Source organism: Diabrotica undecimpunctata, chromosome 5 (assembly GCF_040954645.1).
Source record: "Diabrotica undecimpunctata isolate CICGRU chromosome 5, icDiaUnde3, whole genome shotgun sequence".
Taxonomy (NCBI): Eukaryota; Metazoa; Arthropoda; class Insecta; order Coleoptera; family Chrysomelidae; genus Diabrotica; species Diabrotica undecimpunctata.
Window position 1 is genome coordinate 85,078,413 of NC_092807.1, and position 27,257 is coordinate 85,105,669.

The following is a 27,257-nucleotide window of genomic DNA, read 5'->3' on the forward strand; positions in this document are numbered from 1 at the left end:
TTATGTTATTGCTGATGTTATTGTTTGTCCCAACTGTCACATGAAAGATATTATTTGTATTTTCTATTGAAGTTTTTTAACATGTGTTTCACATTTTAGACTATTATTGTTATTATTTAATTAAAACTTTGTTTTCTAGTTTAAAAAAAAAGCATTGTAAGTGTATTGTGTATTAATATTATGTAATATAACAAATAAATAGATAAATTAGAACCCCTACACCACTGTATGATTATTGTGAAGTGTCATAAATTTTAAATTTGGCGCATTCGCATTTCCGGATATGTCCGCCATCAGAGGCCACTTTGGTCTCCTTTTCATCAAGGTTAGTAGATGTTAAGTAGGTTGTCTCGTAACTATGTGGGCGAAGCGAGGGGAAGGCAGAATGCGTACGTCACTCATACGACAAAGTCAAATTTGACAGTTGATGAACAGTTGTCTGCACGTCTGAGTTTAAGTTCACGTTTGTTGTTGTCTCTATAGTATCATTAGTTCGTTTATTTGTTTAGTTATTGTTTAGTTTTTATTTTTAAGTATAGGTATAAGGACAATATTATTTATAGAGACTTATTATTTAGTTATTTGTGTACATAAACACTTGTGAAGTGTGTTTTCGTAGCCGTGATATCAAGGTTTGTCTAACAATTATATGTAGTTTTGTACGTTATAATAATGATATATTTTTTAGATGAGATAAGTATATATAGTTTGAAGATTTGTGCTTGAAGGACTAATCATTTTTTGTATTTTAATCTAATAATAAATTATTTATATTACCTATTTGTTTTTTTTTGCCTACCAGTAGATATGATAAGAATGCTGCAAATTCCAGGAAAAACATAATAAGTTCCTACATATTTAGTATTTTTGCTTTTGAACTTTTTTCTACTGTTTTTTTGGGTTTTTGTGCGAAATAAACTGTTATCTCCATTTAAAACACACAATATTATCACTATAATCAATTCTATTTTTTGTCATCAGACTATTGATTTTAGAAAAAAAATTGATATAATTACTAATATAAGAACCACTTAACATCCCTATACCCAAGAAAATCCCAAAATATATTGCAAAACCTAAGTTTTTGAACCTTTTATTAGCATTGAAGCTTATGGCAATTTTAAAAGTGTCGTATGGGTGACGTATTCCCGCCTTTAAAAAGCGAGCATTTGATTGGTCTATAGTTACGAGACAACCTATTTAATATCTACTAACCTTGCCTTTTCATAATGATTAGATTCCCTCTTTTGTCTTTATGCTCGATGGTTAAAGGTCAATAAAAGACGTTGAGGCACAGTATAGACAACTTGAGGTTTGACTGGTTTGAGGTTCTGTTAATTTGACAGCACTTGACATTGACAGTCCATAGTACACACAATCATACCCGATAATACCACCACACCAACGAATATCATATGAGAATAATAGTGTTTGAAAACTAAATTTTTGTGTTACTACATAACTGTATTTTTAATTTTGCAAAACATGAATTGTAGCCTTAGATTTTAGATTTTTTACTACAATTAATTGTCAATTCATAGTTGTAAAATCAGCGTTTAACATGACCGTGTTTTCCAAAGTTCAAGGATTTATTTCAAGGCATAGGAACAAGTTTTACATTGGGGGTGCTATTATCTCAGGATCTATTTTATTAACCAAATATGCCCAGTATAAGCTTAGGGAATGGCAAGAAAGGGAAACCAAGGAGTTCTTTGACAGAAACCGCAAACAAAATCATTTTGAGAGCATAGAAAGAACCAAAAGTCAAACATTTTCTAATTTTGCTGTGGCTCTATTAGATTTAATTTCAGATACAGTAAACACAGATGAAATTATTGAACGTCTTAAGACAAATCCAGAAAACAAAGTTGAACTTTGGAACAATTTAAAGGTAAGTCATGAGTACAAGACATATTTACTGGTTAATATCAAGTATTAAACTATGTGTCGTGTCTCTATTCCTTGTTAATATTGTTAACTTAAGTCAAAACCATATATCATGACCAATAAGTAATTAAGCCATGATCAGTGGTCCTCAAACCATGGCTTTAAAATTTAATTCCAATCACTTGAAAAGTAAATGGCTTATAAATTGATAAAGGAAAAACATTCAAATATTGTTGGACACAAAATGGTAGAGTCTATTTGATAAAAGCTGAGGATTGGGAGCCAATTTATATCAATAATGAAGACATAACTAATAAAGAAACTAATATTAGCCAGTGAAAAATATGGTAAAATTTTTAAATTAAACATGGCTAATGAATGTAAACTACAAATTTAATTTAGATTAGATAAAGTTCAATGTAGTAATAGTACTGAATTTAGTATACTTTACTCAAATGCTCAATCAACAAGGAATAAAATTTTAGAACTGGAAGGGTTGGTAGCTAAGTTGAATAATATGCTAGATGGACTTGTAGTGGTTGAATATTGGTTGAGAGCTGGTGACGAATCATATTTTAATGTGAATGGATGTAGTGCAGTGTGTCTAGAGGCAAGGAAAGTGGAGGTGTAGGGATATTTATTAGAGACTGTTTTGTTTATTCTGAAGTCTATTCATATAACACAAAATCTTTAATACTTTTCTTACACATTGATAGTGGGCAGAGTGTATAGACCTCATGATTTCCATCACAATGATCCTTTGGGGGTAGTGGTTATGACCTTAAACAGGTTTATGAACAAAACAATACCAATCTGAATATTTGGCATCTTTAATATAGACCTGATCCAAGAGAATTTACCACAAAAATAATAAATCAAACAATCACTTGAAATGATTTTACAATATTGAATAAAACTGTTCCTAAGAGAACTACATGCCACTCAGCTACTTGTATTGATTATATAGTGACCAACAACTTTATTATATACAACTATATTATTCATTATGATGATAAGCTTTATATAGTGGACGAGGGCTTAAGTGATCACCAAATCCAGATATTTATTTATTTTTATTTATCGTATGGCATACAATAAGAACACATATATAAAGCTAGTTCGCGTCCGTAGTAGAATACTACATGTGCACCCTGGGTAATGCTAAATGAACTAGCACTATAGGCAGCCAGATAATCTAGACTCTCTAGATCTCCTGGCAAGAACACATCACGATAAGAATCCAGTTATTAAAATTAGCAAACTCATCATATAAGTCTACCAAGAAATATTATACAATAACAAAAATAAACAGAGAGCAGTTCAGAAGTCAAATAAACACTCTGGGAAATCAAATGTGGAGTGAACCCAATTCCTTATGTGACGAAATCATAAGAATTCCAACCCTTTGTGGGTCTTGGCCTGCTTAACAATGTTCTTCCATTCTGCCCTGTCGGATACTTTCCTTCTCCACTGCCTGATGTTCATGGTTTCAAGATCCCTCTCTATGTCGTCTATCCATCTTTTACGGGGCCTTCCTCTTGTTATGTTTCCTTGGGGCTTCCATCTCTGGACTACTTTTACAGCTCGATTATCTGGCATTCTTTCTAGGTGACCAAGCCAGTTTAGTCTTTGTGACTTTACAAATCTTACAATATCTGCACTCTGCATTAGTTCATCTAGCTCGTGGTTCATTTTAATTCTCCACGAACCATTGCTGCATTTGGTTGGTCCAAATATCTTCCTTAGTATTTTGAAAAAATAACCTTAGTACAAAAACAATAAAAACAGTTTTCAACAAAAGTGCACCACAGTTTAATTATATTACATAACATTATATAACCTTGTTTCAAAACAAGATTTCCACTATTAATAGAAGGCATAAACAGTTTCCAAATAGTAAGTTACTGCAGGATACCTATAAATCTAAACAAAAAGAGTTAATTGATGCAGTGGCTAAAGCAAAAAAAGATTTTTTCTCAAATAAATTATCAGAGGCACAAAACAACAGCAAAAAAATATAGTTAAGATTAAATTATATGATGCACAACTATATATACAGAGCATACAAAAAAAACAGTAACAATTCACACAAAGACAGCTGAGGATATATATAATCAATTAAATCAATACTTTGCACATGTAGGAAAATCTCTAGCAAATAACATACCACCTCCATCAAAAGCTTGAATAAATATACAGCCAGGAAAATACATATTTGAATGGCAACAAGTCTCAGAAAACCATATTAGAGAGATCATAAGAAAACTAAAAAAAAGAATGAAAATCTCCAGGCTATGATGGCTTCAGTGTGGATACTATTAGATAGTTTGCAGAGGAGCTACCCATAATAAAGTAACCTAGAAGTTATCAGCCAATATCTCTTAACAGACATGTCAAATATCTTGGAATTATGTGTAAATAACCAAATTATCCAATTCTTTGATTTATCCAGTTACTGGTTTAACAGGCAATATGGTTTTAGAAATTATTCAAGCACATTCTTAGCTGCTACTGACTTAATTACAGACATATATAACAAGTTAGACAAAGTGTTAAGTGTATTTGTATCATTGTATCATTGATTTTGTATAATAAGCTGCCCAGTATGAAGGAAAGTTGACTAGGGAAATTTAAATTTGAACTAAAACGATTACTTTTTGACAACTACTTGTAAGACCAATCAGATTTGATTCATTTTAATTTCTTATTGTGTATTTTGAATTAGGTAATGAAAAAAAAAAACCTTTATGTATTAAAATATATTGCTTAATCGAATTTTGTAACTAAAACATATGATTTAAATATCCATAAATGACATAAAAAATTCTTTTTAATACTCTCCCTCCCCTTCGTCGTAAAGCATCCATAAATGACATAAAAAATTTTTTTTAATACTCTCCCTCCCCTTCTTTGTAAAGCATCGTTTAGTCATGGCCCCCTCATGTCAACGCCGGAATTGCAACTAATGACCCCACCCCCCTTTTCAGAGATTTTTTAAAAAACTCAATGTTATTTCTGGAGTTTTATATATATATATATATATATATATATATATATGTATATATATATATATGTATATATATATATATATATATATATATATATATAATAATAATTCACTTAAAAATATGTTACTCTGTGGTAGAAGCTAGTAAAAAATGATATTTATGGAAACAATAGTGACAAATTGAAATTCACCAGAAATGACGTCAGATGTACACTCATGCCCACCTCCCTCTTGTCGTATACCATCTTTATAAGCAAAGCCCCCCCCCCCGTCTACTCTACGACATAGTTTATGGTTGTTTCCAAAGAAGCTAAACTTCTTCTTCTTTACGTGCCATCTCTGCAACAGAGGTTGGCAATCATCATGGCTATTCTGATCTTAGTTGCTGCCGCTCTGAATAGTTTGATTGATGTGCATCCATACCATTCCCTCAAGTTATGCAACCATGAGATACACTTCTATTGCCCTGAATTTTCCCTTATAACTAATTGAAGTATGTTGTATCTTTCATTACCCATAACATGCCCCAAGTATTGCAGCTTTCGTGTTTTGATGGTTTCCAATATTTCCATTCTTTTGTTGACTCTTCTCATGACGTCGTTGTTTGTTACATATTTGGTCCATGATATCTTCAGGATTTTTCTATACACCCACTGTTCAAATGCTTCCAATAATTTAGTAATCTACGCGTTGAGTGTCCATGCTTCTATCCCGTAAAACAGAGTCGAGAAAATGTAACACCTTGCCAGCCTAACTCCCAAGTCTAATTTCAGTTCTCTTGCACAAAGTACCTTCCTCATTTTATTGAAGTTTGTTCGTGCTATGTTCGAAGCTAAACTAAACACATAAAATATATTTGTGCTATATACCTATTTGTATATAAAAATATTGATTTGATAACTTTACATACATTTTAAAAGGGTTATGTGTTCATTTAATATTATAATTATATATATATATATATAACTGTTTTGGATGGGTTGGAGTCAATAATAGGGCTATTGGTTAACTATTTTTTTATTCTCGAGCTTTCAATTGTGTTTACAATTATTATCAAGAGCTAAAAAAGACAAAATACTTACAAGGTTGAACTAAAAAGAAAAAACAATTTTTGTTAACTTACCAAATAAAAATTAGTTTGGTAAGTAAAAATCACTGCTTACATGTTCAAAATATTTAATATAAAAATGTTTTGATCTAACAAATGTTTCTCCGAAAAATTTTTTTTTTTGAAAAATTTTTTATAATTTTGAAAACATTTTTTTAATATAAAAATAATTGAATTTATAAATAAGTTCAAATAGCAACCAATTACAAATAGCCTCAATGTCAAATGCCAACATAAAATTTTTATTTTTGACAATTATATTGCCAAAAGTAAAACTTCGTTTAAACATTCTTTTTTGTTTAGTAACAAAAAGAAGAAGATTTATTCACCCTTGACAGATGTCTGAAAGAATGTGACAGATATATGGAGAATTAAATATGACATTTTACAAGTTTTATATATAAATTATAAAGAAAGAATATAATTATAAATTTTACTTAAATTTTGAATTTCAGATCTTTTGTTTAAACTCTTATCATTTTTGCTAATACAAACCATTTCCAAAAAAGTCCTTTTAAATTTATTACTTTCACTACATAAAATTTTAATGTTATCAAAATCCATAATATGGTCTTTATCGATTACATGTTCTGCCAAAGCACAAGATGGTTTTTTAATTCTGCAATCACTTTTGTGAGAAATAATGCGATTTGAAAGATTTCTTCCGGTCTCACCAACATATTCAGCCTCACACTGAGTACAACTAATGCTGTATACTAAATTCGTTTTTTCAAATTTGTCTATAGGATATTTAGTTTTAGAATATAAAGATGAAATAGTTTTGATGTTCTTTGTTGCTATTTTTATATTGTCAATAACCTTTAGTGTTTGTATTAATTTAGGTGTTAATGATGGTATAAAAGGTAGTGAATGATAATAGATGTTCTGATTGTTAGATACAATGTTTTGATTTATAAATTTATATATATATATATATATATATATATATATATATATATATATATATATTATAAATTCAATTATTTTTATATTAAAAAAATGTTTTCAAAATTATAAAAAAAAAAATTTTTCGGAGAAACATTTGTTAGATCAAAACATTTTTATATTAAATATTTTGAACATGTAAGCAGTGATTTTTACTTACCAAACTAATTTTTATTTGGTAAGTTAACAAAAATTGTTTTTTCTTTTTAGTTCAACCTTGTAAGTATTTTGTCTTTTTTAGCTCTTGATAATAATTGTAAACACAATTGAAAGCTCGAGAATAAAAAAATAGTTAACCAATAGCCCTATTATTGACTCCAACCCATCCAAAACAGTTATATATTTGTTCCAAACGAGTCACAAGTACTTCTTTTTTCTTATTCTTATATATATATATATATATATATATATATATATATATATATATATATATATATATATATATATATAATATTTATATAATCATAACACAAGTCATTGACATTGCACCTACACATAATTGATTTAAAATGAATTCATATAAATTTGGATAAACATTTTTTCTCTGATCCATCATTCTAGTGGATTGTTTTTCTCTCTAAATAGTCCTACCTTAAATTTTTATTAAACTTTATAATGCCAGCCATTTGTTTTTTTTCCTGTCTTTGTTTTTACGGTTTCTTATTACAGTCATCCCAAATACTCTTCTGTTAGCTTCCGTCTTCATTGTCTGCAACATTTATGGTCATATTGTTTGACTTAATGACTTTTCATAAGCTCTGACATTTTTAAAACCTCGATTTTTAAACGTTGGATCCTAAGTAGTACACTCTGCAGAAATAAAAACTACATTATCTTCAAGACTTTGAAATCGACTACTCATTTCTACTTTATTACTTATATGATTTAACTAATAAAGTGATAACATTTTTTTCTGGACCAATTTTTGTTCTTACTTCATAAAAAGGTTGAAGGAGCAGTTTTATGGATAGGTGGTTTTGCAAAAGGGCTATAGTTGTAATAATAGCATCTTTTATCTTACTTAATCTAACATTACAAAATTCCAACAAGTTGGAACCTCTTGTTTCAATACTGTTCTAATGAATTCTTTTAATTCTGTTTCTTCGATCATTTTTAATGCATGATGTCCTTTAGGGCCCATTTTTATATCTTGCCTATCAATTTGATCTTTTTTGTGTATTGATGCAAACTTTTGAACGAAATTTGTGATTTTGGTTTGACATCTTGGTTTTATACTTGAGAAAGGTGATGTGTGATTAGAAACATCTTCACTATTTATTACTTGGATTTCAGGTTTAACTGCAGATTTAGACGGTTAACCCTTAGCAGTGCTAATTGAATTGGAGCAATAATTGTACTTGCCTCTTTTGTCTCCATGTTTTGTATGTCCCAAACAACACTGTGCTTTTTTTCAAACTCATATTTTTTATCTATAAATAATAAAGACTTAATTAATCACTTACAACCATACAGAAAACAATTTGTACTTACACATATGAACAGTTTCTCAGAGAAATAGAATATCGAATGAGGATACATTAAGAGAAACTGGAATCTAGGATGTCGCGAGATGGACACACGAGCACGACGCCACAAAGGGAGAGATCATGTCGACAGAATGGACCCAGGAGAAATTGCGAAATGGACAAAAACACATAAACCCAATACAAAAAGACCACTAGAAAGACCCCCGAAGAGGTAGTATCATCTGGACAGCTGCCAATCAACATCACAAGAGCTGAATATATTACCAGTTATCAACTCAATGTAAAGAAAATTAAACAATGACAATAAAACGCACCACAAACTTGAAATTAATAAGTCCAACATATATGATTTGGCAGTGTAGACTCAGTGATAATAGACGGCGGTACTATTTACAATAGATCGATACAAGTCTTAGAATATGCTGATGACATTGAGATAATAGGGCGTAGCAAGCGAGATGTTGAGCAATATCTCCTAGAATTGGAAACAGCGGCGAAACAGGTCGGTCTAGTCATCAACGAAGACAGTACCAAGTACATGTTGGTTACAAAGGATCCGATAGCAAATGAGGAACGAGAAACAGTCTTTGGAAGTCATACCTTTGGACTGTTGACAACTTCACATACCTTGGGTCGCTATTGACTGCTACCAATAAAACAAGCGAAGAAATCAAAAGACGAATAAATCTTACAAATAGGGCATACTGTGGACTCTAAAAGCATTTCCACTCAAGAAACATTCAAAGAAGAACTAAAATTATTATATACAAAACATTGCTGAGGCCAGTCCTCACATATGGAGCAGAAACATGGACTCTATCGCAGAAATATGAAAGACTTTAGGGAATATTTGAGCGTAAAATACTCCGCAAAATATTTGGAGCTATAAACGACCAAGGGCAGTGGCGCAGAAGATATAATTTTGAATTGTATCAGCTCTTTGATGAGCCAGATGTCATAACGTTCATTAAAACACAGCGACTTAGATGGGCTGGACACATAATACGAATGCCAGAAAATACGATTTCTAAAAATCTAACCTGTAGGAAGAAGAAGCAAAGGAAACCGACTTACGGATATTAAAAATCAGAAGATGGCAACATGTTGCCAGAAACCGAACAGAATGGCGACGAATCTTAGAGCAGGCCAAGATCCACAGAGGATTGTCGAGCCAAAGATGATGATGATGAGTTAAAATTTCTTTAGTTAAATCACGCTCTCCCTTCCAAGCGCTTCAATTCCACCGTTGTGGTTTAGCGTTTGGTGCGTCTCTACTCATAGATTTGAAGTGAACTGATCTAAATGAATGAAACTCTGAGAAATGAACAACTGAGTGGTTTAAGGTAGATCTGGCCGAACTGGATCTGTGAACTATTTCGTTCATGAACTACTAGTTCTGTAGCATGTTGATCTTTCTCTTTCAGATTATACAAATTCCTTTTTCCAAATAGTATGTAAACTTTACTGAATGACCTATAAATTAGTGAAAAATGCCCTGTATCAATGTGTCAATATTATCCCGATATGTGGTGAAACTTTATGACAGTTTTGGCATATGCTACTTAACATAATAGTTTTTTTTTATTTTATTTATCCGCATCAACCACTGGGGTTATTAGCGCTAGGTTTATGATACAAATAGAGAAAATAAGGTACATTTTAAATGACTTTATGTACATGTAACAAAATTAAATCATAATTTATTATAGAGTTTACAGTAATTTAAAAAAGACAGAACTTCACTGAATTTTGTAACCAGTGCTTCTTTCAGGCTGTTGGGTATCTTGAATATCGCCTTGGCTGAGGTGTACTCTGGACATTCTATTATTATATGGTTGACTGTGAAAGGTGTTTGGGATCTTTGGCACATTGGTAGTGGTTCTTTGGAAATTATGTAGCCGTGCGTAAGTCGTGTATGCCCAAGCCGGAGTCTGCTGATAATTACATGGTCTTTTCGTTGTGGTGGTATAGGAAGATTTTTTGTAGATACGTCTGGTTTGATGCTTTTAAGATTTGTGTTTGATCCCATATTTCTTGTCAGATTTTATTTACATGAGTCTTGAATAAAGTTTTAATATCTGATATTGGTATACCTGTTGTAGTCGGAACGCTCACATTGTTTATTGCTGCAAACGCTGTTTTGTCTACTATGATATGATATGATTTTCCCAGAAAATTGGAGCTGTTGCAACGCGTCTTTAATTAGGAATATATTGATGTGTGTAGGATAAACATGTTTAATGGCCTGTAAAGAACTTAATGAATCTGATAATATTAGTATTTGTTTTTCATTCGTGGTTTTACAATAATTTAGTGCGTCAAGTATTGCTTGGAGCTCTGCAGTATAAATACTACATCCGTCAGTTAATCTAGTGGCAGAAATTACGTTTTCTGATACAGTAGCAGCTGCTACTTCGTTGCGATCTTTGGAGGCATCAGTGAAGAACAATTTGTAAGTGGAATATTTGAGTAAATTTGCATGATACTGAAGCCTGATCTCAGCAGAAATGTGTGAATACTTATCATGATTAAGTAAGGAGAGGTCTACTATCGGTAAATAAACTGTCCAGGGGGGTGTCTGGAATATTTTTATGGGTGCCAAGGTGATTTAATTGATATAATACGGTAGTCTTTTAACTCGTTCGTAAAATCGTACTGTCTTGGTGGTGTAATTTATGTATTGTTCTAGTGATTCTTCCTATACTAAACTTGCGAGAAAGGTATGATCCTTTGCGCTTAGAATTTTTGAATCTTAGCAGAGTGATATATATTGTCTTCTGAGCTATAGTGACATTTCTCCTACTAGCACTTGAAGGCTTCTTATTGTAGTAGTTCTAAAGGCTCCAAAGATTAGTCGTAGAGATATGGTTTGAATAACATCCAGTTTTTTAGTTGATTTTTATTTGCTGTTTCATAACAGATGCATCCGTAGTCGAGTTTGCTTCTTATTAATGTCTGATATAAATTTAGACGAATTTTAGTATCTGAACCCCATCTATGATTGGATAAAACTCTTAGTAAGTTTACTCTTTGTTGGCAGGATTTGATCAAATTGTTGATATGTGAAGTCCATGTGAGTTGTGAGTCAAATATTACACCCAAAAATTTGATTTCACGGACTTGTTTCAGAGAATGACTATTTAGATACAAGTTTAATTTATATTCTGCTCTTCTTTTTTCAAACATTATTACTTTAGTCTTCTCAGTTGAAAAAGTTAAACCAGTCTCTAAAGACCACATTTCTAAGCTGTTTAATGTTCCCTGTAAAATTTGCGTAGCAAATTCTATATTTTTACATTACCACATATATAATATAAATATAAAATATAATATAAATTAAATATAATATAAAATAATATATTACATATATTATTATTTTAGATCATCACCAAAAATATTAGCTTTTACGGGAAGCTTTATGTGGTTTGTTATATTATTTATTGCGATTAAGAATAATAGTGGACTTAATGCCGATCTTTGAGGAATTCCATTATGGAGTGATTTCGATGTTGACATGAATCCATTCGTTTTTACTTGTATGTACCTGTTTTGAAGAAAGTTTTTGGTAAGAGCGAGAAAGTTACCATCTATTTTCCAGTTTTTCATAATTTTGAGGATATAATGTTATGTCGAAAGCTTTTTTGATGTCGAAAAATATTGCGATAACTTTTTGTTGATTTGTAAATGCTTTATGAATTTCGGATTCTAGTGTAACAATGTTATTAGCTGTTGATCTGTCTGAACGGTATCCGCTTTGTATTGGAGTAGGGAAAAAGTTTTTTCTTTTCCAAGTGCCATTTCAGTCTTTTACTCAATATTCTCTCCATTGCTTTGCAAATGTTACTGGTGAGAGATATTGGACGATAGGAGGATGGTAAGTTTTTTGGCTTATTTATTTTTGAAAAAGGAATTATAATTGCTTGACGCCATATTGAAGGAAACGTTTTATTTGTGTAAATATTGTTAAAGATGTCAACTAAAATTTTCTGTTCCAGTAGTTTCTCAATAAATATTGTAGGAATATCGTCAGGTCCTGCAGAAGTTTTTTTTAGCATTGCCTAGGCTTTCGGTTAACTCGTCTAGTGTAATCGGTATATTGAGATGGCATAAAATATCTTCTATTTTGATTTCTGACAATTCGGTTTTTTCTTTGTGTTTTAAGAATGTAGAGTTGTATTGATCATTGCTCGAATATAGTTGATAGTGATCAGCTAAGATTTCTACAATTTATAGTTTATCTGAAGTAATTAAGTTATCTGTAGCAATGGTGTCGATATGATTAATTTTGGTTGAGCTTTTTATTTTCTGCCAAATATCACTTATTGGTGTAGATGAATTTATAAGTTAGTTTCGGAATTGTGTTTTTTCAATATATTAAAGGAGTGTTTTGTTTGTTTCAAAGAAGTTTCTGTAGATGGTCGCTGTCAAATAAGTGTGAAAGTGTATTCCACTCAAGTAGTGGTGCTAAAGTTGAATTGCTGAGGGATAAATCGATGGTTGAAAACGTGCCATTGTATGAGTTGAAACGCGTAGGCATTCCTGTGTTTAATAGCACCAGTTTGAGGTTTTTAATTATTTCTAATAGAGTTTTGCCATTTTTGTCAGTTTTCGCAGATCCCCAAGATTCATTATTGCAATTTGTGTCAGCAAGAATTAATTTAGGAGATGGAATTTGTTCTATTACATTTGTAGTTCGAGGAGTATGGATTCTTCCGGATGTGGTTAATATACACTCCAAATGTTAATTTTGAAATGATGAATTATTGAGACTGCAACAGCTTCCAGATTTGTATCTAACGGAATTTCTTTGGACTCGACCGTAGATTTCACAAAGATGCCAACACCACCGCTAGCTATTTGCTGCACCGGTTTATTTTTGATGTATGGTGTATAGTTTTTCAATTTTATATTATTATTAGAAAGTCGTGTTTCTTGTAAACATATTACTAAAGGTGAGAATTCATTGATTAATATTTTTAAGTTTACGATATGTCTGTAAAAGCCATTAAAATATCATTAAACTATGAATTTGGTTATTGGATAGAGTTGCCGCCGCTTTCTTTCTCAGTAATAGAAGAGCTGTCTGTTCCATGTATCTTTTTTAAAAACCTTTAAATTTTGGTTTCATTGAGGTTTCGATGTTCAAAGTTTTTTTAGGTGCAGATTTCTTTGGAACAGGAATTATTATTTTTTGATTTTCTGACTCATTATTTTAGGAGATGTTGACATTTGTCTTTTAATAAAAGTATGTGATATTATGTTGGTATTACTAGATAGTGATTCGAGTAGGTTTTATGAGTCGCAGGAGGTATTTGGTAGTGGTCTGGTTGAAGGAGTAGCAGGAGTGCTGGATTGATGAGTAGTTGGGGTTTCTGATGTAAGGGATGTTTTATTTATTGGATAATTTTCTGTTTCAAGAAATTATACATCATTTATATAATAACATTTATATATTGAGATAGCTGGTCAATATTTTGTATATTAATTGGTTCGATAGTGCAGTTTTCATCTTTCATTTTTAGTGTCCTGTGGTATTATATTTAGAGCAATTTAGGCCATCTAGGGAAAGATAAATTCTGTAGGGGATATTGTCATGAGATATTAGAAGTGAATTTGGGATATGATTATTAGTTGTTGGAGCAACAAATACTTGTCGCCTGGCTTATCGGCGTTTTTATTTGAAATAAAAATAGATCTTCTGTTGTTTAGCTTTCAATAAAATCTTTTAAGTGGTTTTATGTAGATCAAATAAAAATTGTACTTACAATTTTTCTCTTCTGTAATTAAAAAACACTTTAATTTCACTCTTAGTACAAACTTGTATTCAAATTTTTGGTATAAACCAACAAAAAACACGTTTTATTCGGAGCTGAAATTTATCGACACTTTACTCTTGTTATGAGTTTATTGATTTATATATAATAGTTTATTTGTATTATTTTTATACAATAACTTTTATTTTGACTGTTTTGAATTTTTAACACTTTTATTTTACTTATATAATCTTATATTTTAACTCTTATTTAAAACTGTATTCATTGAGTCAAATAATTTTTTTCGGCAGAAATTGTTTAACGTGGGAATAAGTTCTTTTTCAAATTGACATTTTGGTCTAAACACTATATATTTGAAAAAATGTATTGTTGAGAACAGATGTGTACTAAGTGGATATACTATTATTAATAAAACTGCCAATTTTCATCTAGAAACCAGTCTGGGGCATACTTAAAATTGCTATTACATATGTTCAATTTCTCTGTGTACAATTTCAACTAATACTTTTTCTTTTCAGGTATTGGTAATGACAAAAGTAGCAGTCACAGTATATTCCTTAGTGATGTTAGCTGTTACTTTGAACATGCAACTTATGATAATTGGAGGATATTTATATAAGGATCCCAATAGTATACCCACAGATGTTCAAGAAAAGTATTTGGCACATTGTCAAAATTTTATTAATGAAGGGGTTAAGAAGTTAGCTAAACTTATTGAAAATGAGGTAGATACAAATTTTTTATTTTAAAACAGTCTCGTATATTAAATACCATAGGATAAATTTATTAGATAATTTTTGGAATCTCTGTATACCGATTCTTAGTAGTTTCGATTTATTGTAAGGGTATTCATTTGGGTGGATCAGACAGCCTCCCAGCAGAAATTTTTAAATTTGGTGGTCAAACATTTGTAACCCTCTTCCGCTACTGATACAGGTATGGCAAGAACACGCTGAATACTTGAGGACTGGAATACAGCTATTATATGCCTTCTTAATATGGCACACCAGGTTTTGTCCCTAATACTGCACTAACGACTGGCGCATTATGCTGAAACTAGCGTTGGAACCTAACAAAAATGCTTTTCAAAAAGCAGATCTACAGTTGATCACATCAACCATTAAACAAATAGAAAAAAAAACAGTGAAATTTGATATATACTGCCATCTTCATGAATTTTAGAGCTGTTCTGACACCATTGACAGGCCGCAATTATATTCAGCTGTTTGTTAGAAAAAATTAGTAGACCTATTTAAAATGACAATGGTGAAGTCAAATGTAAAGTGTGAGCATATAGGCAACTCTCTGAACCATTTAAAACTAACATAGGACTGTACCAGGGAGATGCGCTTTTATGCACAGTGTTCAACCTGTTCAACCTAAGTTATGAGGGACTCGGAAGTAAACTTAAACGTTTGGATATACACCCGAAGTCTACAAGTAATATGATATGCTGATGATATCGTGAATTGATATTTTATGAAACCAGGGTTGCCTGGGAATTCTATTTTGGTGTTTTACAAAATTTAATCTGTTTGTACATGTCTTACCACGTACTCTAATTTGGTTATTTTATGGTTCTTATTTTAGTTTTATGAATGGATCAGAAGGAGGTAGTTTAAGATCTAGTCCCTTTTCTGTAGTATGTTTCTGTTCTGCCTGTGTCCCTTTACCAATAAATAAATGACTTGTGAATCTCATCGTGTAATTTCAGAATCTGTGCTTCAATGTCTACTGTCTATTGTCTATTGTACTTTTGCTATCTGTAGATATCATAAATTTGTCATGTTTAGAACCTACTTAACATATATTTCATAGCTCATGATTGCTGCTGTTTCTGCAGTATAAATGGAAGATTCCTTCGGTAAAGTATATTTTTTGTATTGTATATATTTAAATGTAAACTTTATAAAAAATAGTACACCCAGTGCTGATTTAAAGATTGGAAACTTGGGTAATGATCAAGTAAGAGCAAGTTTTGCTTCGAATATTTGAAAAAAAAGTACTGAGTACCATCTATAGTAGATTTAACGGACAGGGTCTATGGAGAAGGCGATATAATTTTAAATTCGGTACCATTTTTAGTGCTGCAGATATCGTTACAAAACATCAAAATAAACTGCCTGAGATGGGGGGCCTCGTAATGAGTTGCTCTCCTAATTTGTACTGATGCTGGTGACAATCTAAGAGGATCTCTTATTATTTCTGGTCATGCAATGGTTCTTGTTGCACCCGTATCACTTAAGAATGATCTAGCCATATTATCAATGTGAACATTAATGTATAAGCTGTCAACTCCATCAGAACACGTTGTGTTAATTATATGATCGTTCATTCTCGAGGTCACTATAGTTGTTTGACTGTTGTGTTGGTTTCTGCCAATTGCGACGAAGGTGACTTATTTCGCCACAATTCGAACATCTGTCTCAAATTGTTTCTTCGGCATCATATCTTAAATTATTTTCCTGATCATCTTATTCCAGACGTTCAACCCCTTCTCCAGTGGTTCGAACTCGATGGTCCCATGAAGTGTTTGACTAGCAGTTTCATGTTCCAAAGCAATAGCTTCATCTAACAGTGCTGATATTGCTAATCATAAAGCATTCTGTAAATCGCTCTCTCTCTCTCTCTCGTTCTCTCTCTCCCTCTCCGCCCCTCTCTGTCTCTCTCCCTCCAGCTCACTCGTAAATCGTTATGGCTATTTCTTCCAAAATGTTATCAAAGGCTTCTGGGGAAAGCAACTGCACCATACGAACAACATCTGCTTCAATTTTCTGTAAGTTCTCGTTGAACGGTGGATACTACTTCGCAGTTGTTCTTTGCATACTTGATGTAGGTGGTCTCCATAGCATTTTTTCAGTCGAATGAATAAAGTTTGATAAGGCAGCCCAATGCCGCAAAGACGAAAGTAGCATGCTTGACTTAAACAACAGGATGACATAAAACCAACCTTAAATCTACTTTAAAGACAGATTTCTCAGTTAAAAGAAACTACTTAGGTGTCATATTTGATAGAACTCATAGCTTTAAAGCACATCTTACAAAGCCAACTACAAAACTCAGAAAACATAAGATATCATTCTGCAAAAACTATACGGTGCCACATGGGGTTCCTCAGCGCCAAAAATTAGGAGTTAGGCCTGGTGTACACCCTCGCAGAGTACCGCGAACCTCTGTGAATCAGCCCACACACCAACCATGTTCACGTCCAACTGAACCAAGCCATGCAAACTATATTAGGAACAATTAAGACGGCGCCCACTGGCTACCTGCATAACCACATAGCTCCTTCATACATCCACCGAGAATCCAAGAGAGTACTGATTAAAAAATGCAACACATATGAATTGAAATATTCCATGTGAAAAAAAATTTAGCGGTAACGTGATAGAACAAGTAGAACAATATCAATACTTAGAACTTTGATCAATGAAACCAATCATCATACTACAGAAATAAACAGGCCAATAAAGATTGCCAGATTAGCATTTATATTAATGAAGCCACTCCTAACGTACAGAAGTCTTAATTTGAAAATTAGACTACGTACCATTCGATGTTTTATGTTTTCAATATGATTATATGCAGTTGAGACATATTAAAAAAACGCAATTTAAAAAGAACTGGTTATACCGCAGATGCTTTCTAATGCTTTCGAACTCTGGTTATACCGCAGAGTATTAAAAATATCATGGATTTATAGAATTTCATAGAATAGATAGCAGCACTCATCAAATGGAAGAAAAAATGTACGAATATGGGCATACCACTAATTGATTTAACTTTGTACACTATGTGCTTTGCGGATGATCAGGTCGTCATCGCACAGGACTCTGAAGACCTTAGTTACATGATGCGAAAACTATTAGAAGAGTTTACAGAGTGGGTTTTGGAAGTGAATATGGAAAAAACTGAGTACATTAGTATCGGAAGAGATCAACATAACCTTCTCGTAGAGGAAAATCAAGAGATCAAACTATGTGACGACTACAAATACCTAGGAGTAAAGATCACTCAGGACGGAAAATTAGATGCAGCCATTAAGGAACGAAATACACAGGGAAGGAAAAGCATTGCCTTACTGAACAGCGTACTGTGGGATAAAAACGTCTCTAAAGAAAATAAAAGAAAAATATACAACACCATAATAAAAAGTATAACATATGGATACGCAGTGTGGCCCCTAAAAGACAGAACAGAGAAAATGCTTAGAGCAACAGAAATGGACTTCTGGCGCCGCTCGGCGGGAATCTCCAGACGCGACAGAATAACAAACGAGAGAGTTCGAGAAATCAGGGGGTCACACATAATATTGTTGATGACACCAAAACGACACAACTCAGATGGTACGGACATGTAAGGAGAATGCCGGAGAATAGAATACTAAGACAAATTCTTGAATGGCAACCAAGAGGTAGGCGGAGACCAGGAAGACCTAGAAGAAGTTGGAGATAAGCAGTTGATAAAGAAATCAGGGAAAGAGAACTGGAGGACGATCTATGGAACGATAGGATGAGATGGAGATTGGAAATCGGAAGACGTCGAAGAACATTGTAAACCGACATTATATATATATATATGTATATATATATATATATATATATATATATATATATATATATATATATATATATATATATATTGTGACGATTGGGGTTTATAGAAAATAATTTATAAGTTATATACTACATAATATTAGATATAAAAAAGTATTTGATTATTTTAAATAAGTTATATACTAGAGAATTTAATAAAAATATATTTATGTGAGGGCATTTTTAATAAATTAGCATATAATAATTGTAAAAAGTTGTATTTTAGTAATTATAATGTGGTAGATACATTTAAGTGAGCCATGTGACTAGGCAACCAACTATACAAACTCTGTCTCCAAGTTGACATTTTAGAAATTAATCATAATTGGGAATATAAAGTGGGGTTATAATAATATATTGTTTGAAATGTGTATTTCATTAAATTAGAGTGTTAGTTACTAATTTGAATGTTTATTCTGATCTGAAAAGCCTAAATGTAAACAAAATTATTAATAGAAAAGAATGGAATTCTCTGGATCTCCGGAGATGGCCATGTTTGCGAAATGGTTTGTTCCAGAAAATTCAGACAAGTATTTAATAGAACTAAATAGAACATGATTTCTTACCAGATGGTTCTGGAATATCCAAAAGGATATAAATACCCGTGATTTGGATTCAAGATGGCAGTTTTTAGTCAGAAGTCAGGCCAGTTCATTATGAAAGTTAGTAGACACATTTAGTTAGTGAATAGTGAAGTAAATTGTTCAGAATTTTCAAGAAGTCAGTCAGAAAAGTTTAGTAAGAAATATGAAAGTTAGTTGGAGTCAGTGAATCAGGTACAAATAGTCAAATTGTTTAATATAGTGAGTTAAATGAAGATTAAAAATTATGCATATAATTTAATGCACATTTATAATTATACACAAATAATTATTGAAGATAAAAAAAGGTATATTGGAAGAAATTAAATTATATTATGGTTGGAGATTAGTATAAATCAACTTATAATAATTGGATATTGGTATATTGAAAAGAAGAATAAATATAAATGCTGGTGAAGAAAACTATATCTTAAATTGGTAGAAGCTGATAATTGGAAAAAGTAATTTCACAAAAACAAGGATAACCGAAGTACGAAGACATTCAGTGGTGATTAGAATCTATATAGTGGAAAACAGTTCATTTAGGCATTCAGTGAAAGAAAGGTACAAAATTTTGTTAATATAATTTAGTTAGTGTCATAACAATTTCAATTTTGAAGATAGTTTGTTTAAATTTAACATTGTCTATAGAATTTAATTAGTTTTATAAGAACATCAATTTAAAGATAGTTTATTTTAAATTTACATTGGCTAGGTTAGATATATATATGTGTGTTTCATAATAGTTATAATAAAGATAATTTAAAAAAGTACTTACAAACTAATTCTTTGAGAACCGCGATAAAAACCCTATATTATTAAAAATACTCATTGCTCATCATTCAAACAAAAAACACATCATAACAATATATATATATATATATATATATATATATATATATATATATATATATATATATATATATATATATATATATATATATATATATATATTGATAGAATTACAAATAAGGAAGTACTCAAAAGGGTTGGTAAAAAACAGAACTAATCACCACTATGCAAACCAAAAATCTGGAATACCTAGGCCACGTAATGAGGGGACCAAAACATGAAATTTTGAGACTCATAATACAGGGACAGACTCAAGAAAGAAGATCTGTTGACCATATGCAGAATTCTCGGTTGAAGAATCTTCGTGATTGGTATCAATGCAGATCGATTGATTTGTTTAGAGCAGTAAGACCAAAAATAAAAATAGCCATTATGATTGCCAACCTCCGTAGGGAGACGGCACTCGGAAGAAGATGTGGAAGAGAAGAATAATTTTAGGTTGGGCTGCATTCGGAAAAATGGAAGACGTGTTTAAAACAAATTTCCCAAAAACCTTTCAACCCGTGTATTCTACCAGTTCTCACATACGGAGCAGAAACCTTAATTCTCACAAAAATATCATCGGAAAAATTAAGAAGAATACAAAGTAAAATTGATAGATAAATGTTTGAAATAAGCTTAGGAATAAATTAAGAAACGAGGAAGTTTGTAGACGAACCAGAGCAGAAGACATTATCAAACGTATTACAAGGGAAAAATGGAGATGGGCGGGACATGTTGCAAGAATGAAAGACACATATGCACAAAAAAAAATGCTTGAGTGAAGACCACGGACAGGCGAGCGAAGCCGGTGAAGACCCCCAACGCGATGGAGCAATGACCTTAAAAGAATTGTGTCCAATTGGATAGCAGAGGCGCAGAACAGAAAAAAGTGGAAACATCTGGAGGAAGCCAATATTTAACAGTGGACAAATCTGGGCTCATTGATGATTGATGATGGTGATGTGTTACCAGCAAGCCAACAACCAGTTTCAACCAACCAAGTCGAATCTTGGCAACACTTACAGAATATGGACAAACTGTGGCAGTTCAAATTCATTTTTCAGGAAATAAAAAGTACCATCCCCAACTGTAACTTTGGCGCTGAAAGACAAAGTAATGAACATGGTGCAGGACTGCTTCATTGGATCTCACAACACTCAATGTGTTGTTTAATATATATACAGATTGAACGAATTTAAAACGGAACATACAATTTAATATATGTCTGTTTGAACTGCATTTGAAATAGTGGACCAATATAAAACTTGGACAAAAATAAATCCATACCCGGTGATAGACATTGTATAAAATATCGTTCAACTATCTGTCTCCTTTTAGGACGCACCATAGTCTATAGCGCCGCCCAAAGTCAATGTTGCCAATCGCCGTGTAATAATCCGATTTGCGGATCTTTTTGAGAGTTATATCTTCTTCGTATCTTTAAATAAATCGGATATTTGCCTATATTTTTCATTGTATTTACCAATCTACTACAACAGACTAATAACAAAAATAAACTTCATGGTTTGTAGTTATTTCCTTTCTTTCCTGTAAAATTTTTATGGTTAACACCTTATTTGAAAAACATCTAGAGGAATGAGATTGGCAACACCGCTCAAAATATCCATCTGACTGCTTAGATAAAGGAAAGAGGAGCTTGCCTAATAGTCGGAGAGATAGATCCGAAATTTTGAACTGATCAGTAATATGACATTTCTCTATTGAAATATATTCATTGTAACTGGGTTACGACTTTGCCTTACAGGCGGACGCCCCTCGTGGTACAGGGGGTGGCTATAAAGGGATGAAGTTGTAATTTTTTTCGGAAAAATTAACGATCGATAATATGGCTGAAAATTTGCCCAGAGTAAGATCTTGGTATAACTAGACGAAATCCCAAAGGGCGGACGCGAGGGTGGATACATAAGTGGTGGCGGAAAATCTTTCCGTAAATAAAAAATTTTCGTAATTTTTTGAGGTAAAATCTAATTTGTAGAATCCTTTCGAATTTCTGTGAGTTATACCATGATTTTTTTCCAAAAATTTTCAAACGATTTTTCCGATAAGAAAAAAAAAATTAGAAAAACTTTAAAAATTTCGTCATTTTTCTCACTCTCATTGATGTCATCACATTCATCATCTTCGTCACTTTCACTTTGAATAATATCACATTCATTATCTGCTTAATTTTCAATCACTACTTCTCGAACTGATTCTGGCATCTGAGGTCCACTAAACCATTTGAATTTATATGTTTCATCTTCAAGCTCCAAACCATGTTCTTCAACAATCAATTCTGTGGGTACTTTTTTATGAGCATTTGTCCAAATATTTGAAATATAATGAGCTCGCAGTAGATGTTGGTGTAATTCATCTTGACATGGTGGTAAGCTTGAAGCATCGAAATTATTAGTTTTTTTTTTTTAAAGGCTCGTTCACATCATGCAACTTATACTGCCGGTTAAATAGTGAAAATCTGACATCGTTTACTTTTCTTTTTGGAATTGTTCTCGTCAATCCCGTTCCATATAAGTGACATATGAAAGTTTCTAAGGTTTCAAAAACTTCATTACAATCGAAGTCAGTTTCATCAAGTTGGATAAAAGCATCTTGATACTTATTACATTTAGCGCATGCGTCTAGAATTACTGATCTAAATGGAACGCGCATCATTATTATTTTTAATATTTTAAAATAATAATGATGCAAAATTAATGTCCAATCAGAATTTGTAAAATTATAATTAACTAATGAAAAAGAAATTCAACCAATTTGAAAGTAAAAAAAAAATATTGAAAATATCTACAAAGTAAATTTCAAAACTTAAAAAATTGATAATTCCACTATTAAATTGATTTTTATTAATAATTATTTGTAAAATATTAAAGGAATTCTACAAATTGAATTTTACCTACTGATAAATAGAAATAATATATTTTGTATTTGATTAATAATGTAATAATAAATCAAATTTTTCTTATATCTGAACAACCATTATTTATGCAATATAAATGTAAAAACCTTTTTATTGTAATAAAAAATAAGTAAAATTTCTATTTGTTATACCGAAAATATTCAATAGTTAACATAAAATTACTTTAATTTAATAAAATTACTTAACCGGTTTCATAATTAATTTTTATCAATCATCAGATAATTTCAATTGATTATTATATTGAAAATATTTTTTTTTGTTTTTATATAACTTTTGTATAACTTACAGAAAATCGAAAGGATTCTACAAATTAGATTTTACCTAAAAAAATTACGAAAATTTTCATTTACGGAAATTTTTTTGGAAAATTTTGAGGAAAACTCTACTTGACGCTTTTCAGAATAGTAACAGAAGTGAGCATACAAATTTTCAAATCAATCCGTATAAAAATATCATAATAAAATCAGTTTGAAAATTGTTACCGAGACCTAAAATGCGCAGGCAAGTGGTACATTTGACCCCGTTTTATGGCTCTCTGTACCAACCCAGCTGTCCGCCCTTTTTGATTTAGAGTTTTTAGGGGCTAAATAATGAGCCATGAAAATGGCGGACATATTACTTATCGTTAATTTTTCCCCAAAAAATTGCAACTTCACCCCTGTCCGCCAATCCCTTATGTATCCACTCTCGCGCCCGCCCTTTGGGATTTCGTCTAGTTATACCAAGATCTTACTCTGGGCAAATTTTCAGCCATATTATCGATCGTTAATTTTTCCGAAAAAAATGACAACTTCATCCCTGTATAGCCAACCCCTGTACCACGAGGGGCGTCCGCCTGTAAGGCAAAGTCTTAACCCAGTTACAATGAATATATTCCAATAGAGAAATGTCATATTACTGATCAGTTCAAAATTTCGGCTCTATCTCTTGGACTATAAGGAAGCGATAGGTGATTTGACAGCATAATAACTGCTTGTTTAGTCTAGTTTTCACAGTGATTCTAGGGATTCTAAGGAACCTATTTGGGTGGAGTTTTGACTTGTTCTTGAATGAGTTCAGAATCCAGCAGCCCGCTGAAGTATTGGATTTTTATAATATAATTATTTGACAACCTTTTGTTGGCCAACCACCTAGAGCGGAGTTGAGCCTAAATACATTGATTTCGTATGTTCCGTTTTAAATTCGTTCAATCTGTATATATATATATATATATATATATATATATATATATATATATATATATCTATATATATATATATATATATACATATATTTATATATGTATATATACATATATTTATATATGTATAACTCACTGTATGTATGACTTACCTGTGGTGTAGCCATACGCTAAATAAAATTAATATATTATATATTTTTAGGTTCAGAAATATGTTGGTAATATGGAATTAACAAAGCAGCTAAAACTTGGAGATATAGAAAATTTAAACTGGTCCGTGCAAGTAGCTTTATCTTCACAAAAGGATGGTCCAATTGAATCATTTAGAAGCTTTATATTTTCTTCAGAACAAACTAGTGGCAATAGTAGCAATAGCATTGTATATGACAATATGGTAAGTAGTTTATGTTGTTTTATAAAATCCTATTTTAGGAGTTTTATATTACAGGTACATATTATACTACAGGTACAAATGTATACATATAATATAATGTAAATACCAATTTTAATTGTGATCAGAGGATTCCGGTCCTTAGCCCGTTCGGAGCAACCATACATATGTTTCTCTCTCCTCCCCTCTTTCTCTCTTAAGTATATGTTTCGTAGAGAAGCCAGATGCTAAATAGTTTTACAAAATATGTAAGAAACTAAACACAATGCAATTAAGTCTTGGGAATGTGCTGATATGAAGCAATTAGCAAAAGTATTGTATACTAAGAACATTGTACTTTTATGTAGTATATCCATTATCAATCTGAAATTAACACTACTCTCTTTCTCTCTTAAGTACATGTTTTGTAGAGAAGCCAGATGAAAAATATTTTTACAAAATATGTAAGAAACTAAACACAATGCAATCAAGTCTTGGGAATGTGCTAATATGAAGTAATTAGCAAAAGTATTGTGTGCTAAGAACATTGTACTTTTGTGTAGTATATCCATTATCTGTCTGAATTAAAGCTGAAGTAAAGCCTTCAATATGATTTAAGTCGGGTAACATGCAAAATAAAAATTGATAAGTTCGCCATGTTAATAGTGACTTTGTATCAATTACAAAATTGACAAATAATTGTTTCATGTTGACAACCTAATTTATCTATAATATCATTTATGGGACAGTCACACATTTTGATCTTCGTTATGCATTTGCATATTTCAGCACAGACTTTTCCTTTTTCTTGTTATATTTGATTTTAGATGTTCACTAATTTCGGATGTAATTTAATTTTTTCAGTTAAGAGACACTGCAGACTTCCTAGAGAGTGAAGAAGTAAAGTCACTCACCACCCATTGTATCAATCAAGGATTCATTTTATTAGGAGACCAGCTAGCAGAACTGTATACAAAAAGTAATATGGCAGGAGATGCCAGCAATAGCGACGAATCATTTAAAAATCCTTTTGAGCTACAGAAACCTCTAGCTAAGTTAATCCCGTTAATAAATGGGTTACTAAATAAACAGTCATTTCCCCACGCACTTATTCAGCAATTAAGTTCAAATAAAAAACTTCAAACTTTAAACGCAAATGTTTATGAAAGTTTATTGTGATAATAAAGATTTATTTTGGTTATTGTATTTTTTTGTACTAAGCTTATGTGATAACGTTAGCAATATGTCGTAGACTACGATGAAAATGTTTAATTTCTCACCTACATTTAATCAGGTGTAGCGAGATTAAATAAAACGAGCGGTTCGAATTTATATAAATATATTTATTTATAAGTTTCCAGTTCGGTACTCTCTTATCAACTAAACTCTATTCCTAACATCGTTACATGTATATACCAAAAGTATTATTCTCGAATCTTCTGGGGTAGTCCCACCTCTAATTCGTCTCATCGAAAGACGGGCGCTATTGAAATGCCAATTCTTGCGTTTTCTAGATTTATCCTTCTAAGAATTATGACTTATCGGGGATAGGCTATTTCGTTACACAGGGAAAACCCGAGGTGCGATTATTATTTAAATAAATTGTAAAAACCAACAGTATATCAAAACTGTTTACGTAGAAGAAACGACAACATCTGGAATCTCTCCGAACAGTCAAAAACCCTAACGGGCGATGCAACAAACTATGTAAAACATCACAGACAATCTAGGTGTAAGTCTATTAATATCAATCAATTAATGCTTATCGCAGAGATAGGAATAGTTTTAGAACAGAAAACTTACAAAAACCACATTGCAAGGCGGTTTTGCCAGATCTAGCAATTTAAATACATTACAAAAAACACTTGAAGAATAAAAATGACGAAAGTTTCTAACCATACAGTAATAAAAGCTATATGAATAAACGTGGGGCCTCGGAGAGATTGAATATGGCTGAAAATTTGCTGTCGATACCAAACCGAATAGTAATGATTAAGAAACCGACGGGGTCCTGAGAAAAAAACACCAAAATAAAAGTAAAAAAAGACACCAAGAACCCCCAAAATTATTGCAGGTCAGGAAGAGAATATAACAGTCAGAAAACCGTCTGTTATAAACCGGTCGTATTGTAGCCAGTTTTCTTATTGTACATCTTTCATTTATTCGTGATACCCATTCCAAAGAACCCTGTACTAGCTTGTACACGTTTATAGGATAGGGTGTTTGCAGCCTGCGATCATGCAAGATATGGTTGACTATTTCAGGCTCTTTGCTGTAGAATCTACAGCTTAAGTCTCCATAAAACAACCACATTATACATAGGTGTCCCTTCACTGTATGAATGTGATATACATTTTTCTATACCTCAACCGGGTATATTTTCCCAGTAAGAATTATGTTGTTTTCGGATCCAGGCTTTTTTTTTGATCACAGGCGGTGTTTTTTGGCACTTTCACGGCAGGCTCTGGACCGAAGTATTCTGTAGCTGATGCTCTTTTTAAGCTCTTTCATAGAGGTGTATTCCTCGGTGATATGTAACCCAAACCAGTCTGAC

The 27,257-nt window shown here is 31.8% G+C and overlaps 1 protein-coding gene across 1 annotated transcript; it reads left to right on the forward strand.

Annotated features, from left to right (window-relative positions):
* The first annotated feature begins 1,346 nt into the window (after positions 1 to 1,346).
* Pex3 (peroxisomal biogenesis factor 3) lies at positions 1,347 to 25,904 on the forward strand. The gene is made up of 4 exons (XM_072532161.1): positions 1,347 to 1,891; positions 14,727 to 14,933; positions 24,536 to 24,727; positions 25,568 to 25,904. Exons 1-4 carry the CDS (start codon positions 1,562 to 1,564, stop codon positions 25,880 to 25,882), a joined length of 1,044 nt encoding a protein of 347 aa, XP_072388262.1. The 5' UTR covers positions 1,347 to 1,561; the 3' UTR covers positions 25,883 to 25,904.
* The last annotated feature ends 1,353 nt before the right edge of the window (positions 25,905 to 27,257 follow it).

What these genes read in the sequence shown, in the direction of transcription:
- Pex3 (XM_072532161.1), top strand. Translation starts at nt 1,562, where the DNA reads ATGACCGTGTTTTCCAAAGTTCAAGGATTTATTTCAAGGCATAGGAAC. An exon ending in AACTTTGGAACAATTTAAAG is followed by an intron (nt 1,892 to 14,726) that starts GTAAGTCATGAG and finishes TTTTCTTTTCAG; the next exon opens with GTATTGGTAATGACAAAAGT. An exon ending in GCATTGTATATGACAATATG is followed by an intron (nt 24,728 to 25,567) that starts GTAAGTAGTTTA and finishes TAATTTTTTCAG; the next exon opens with TTAAGAGACACTGCAGACTT.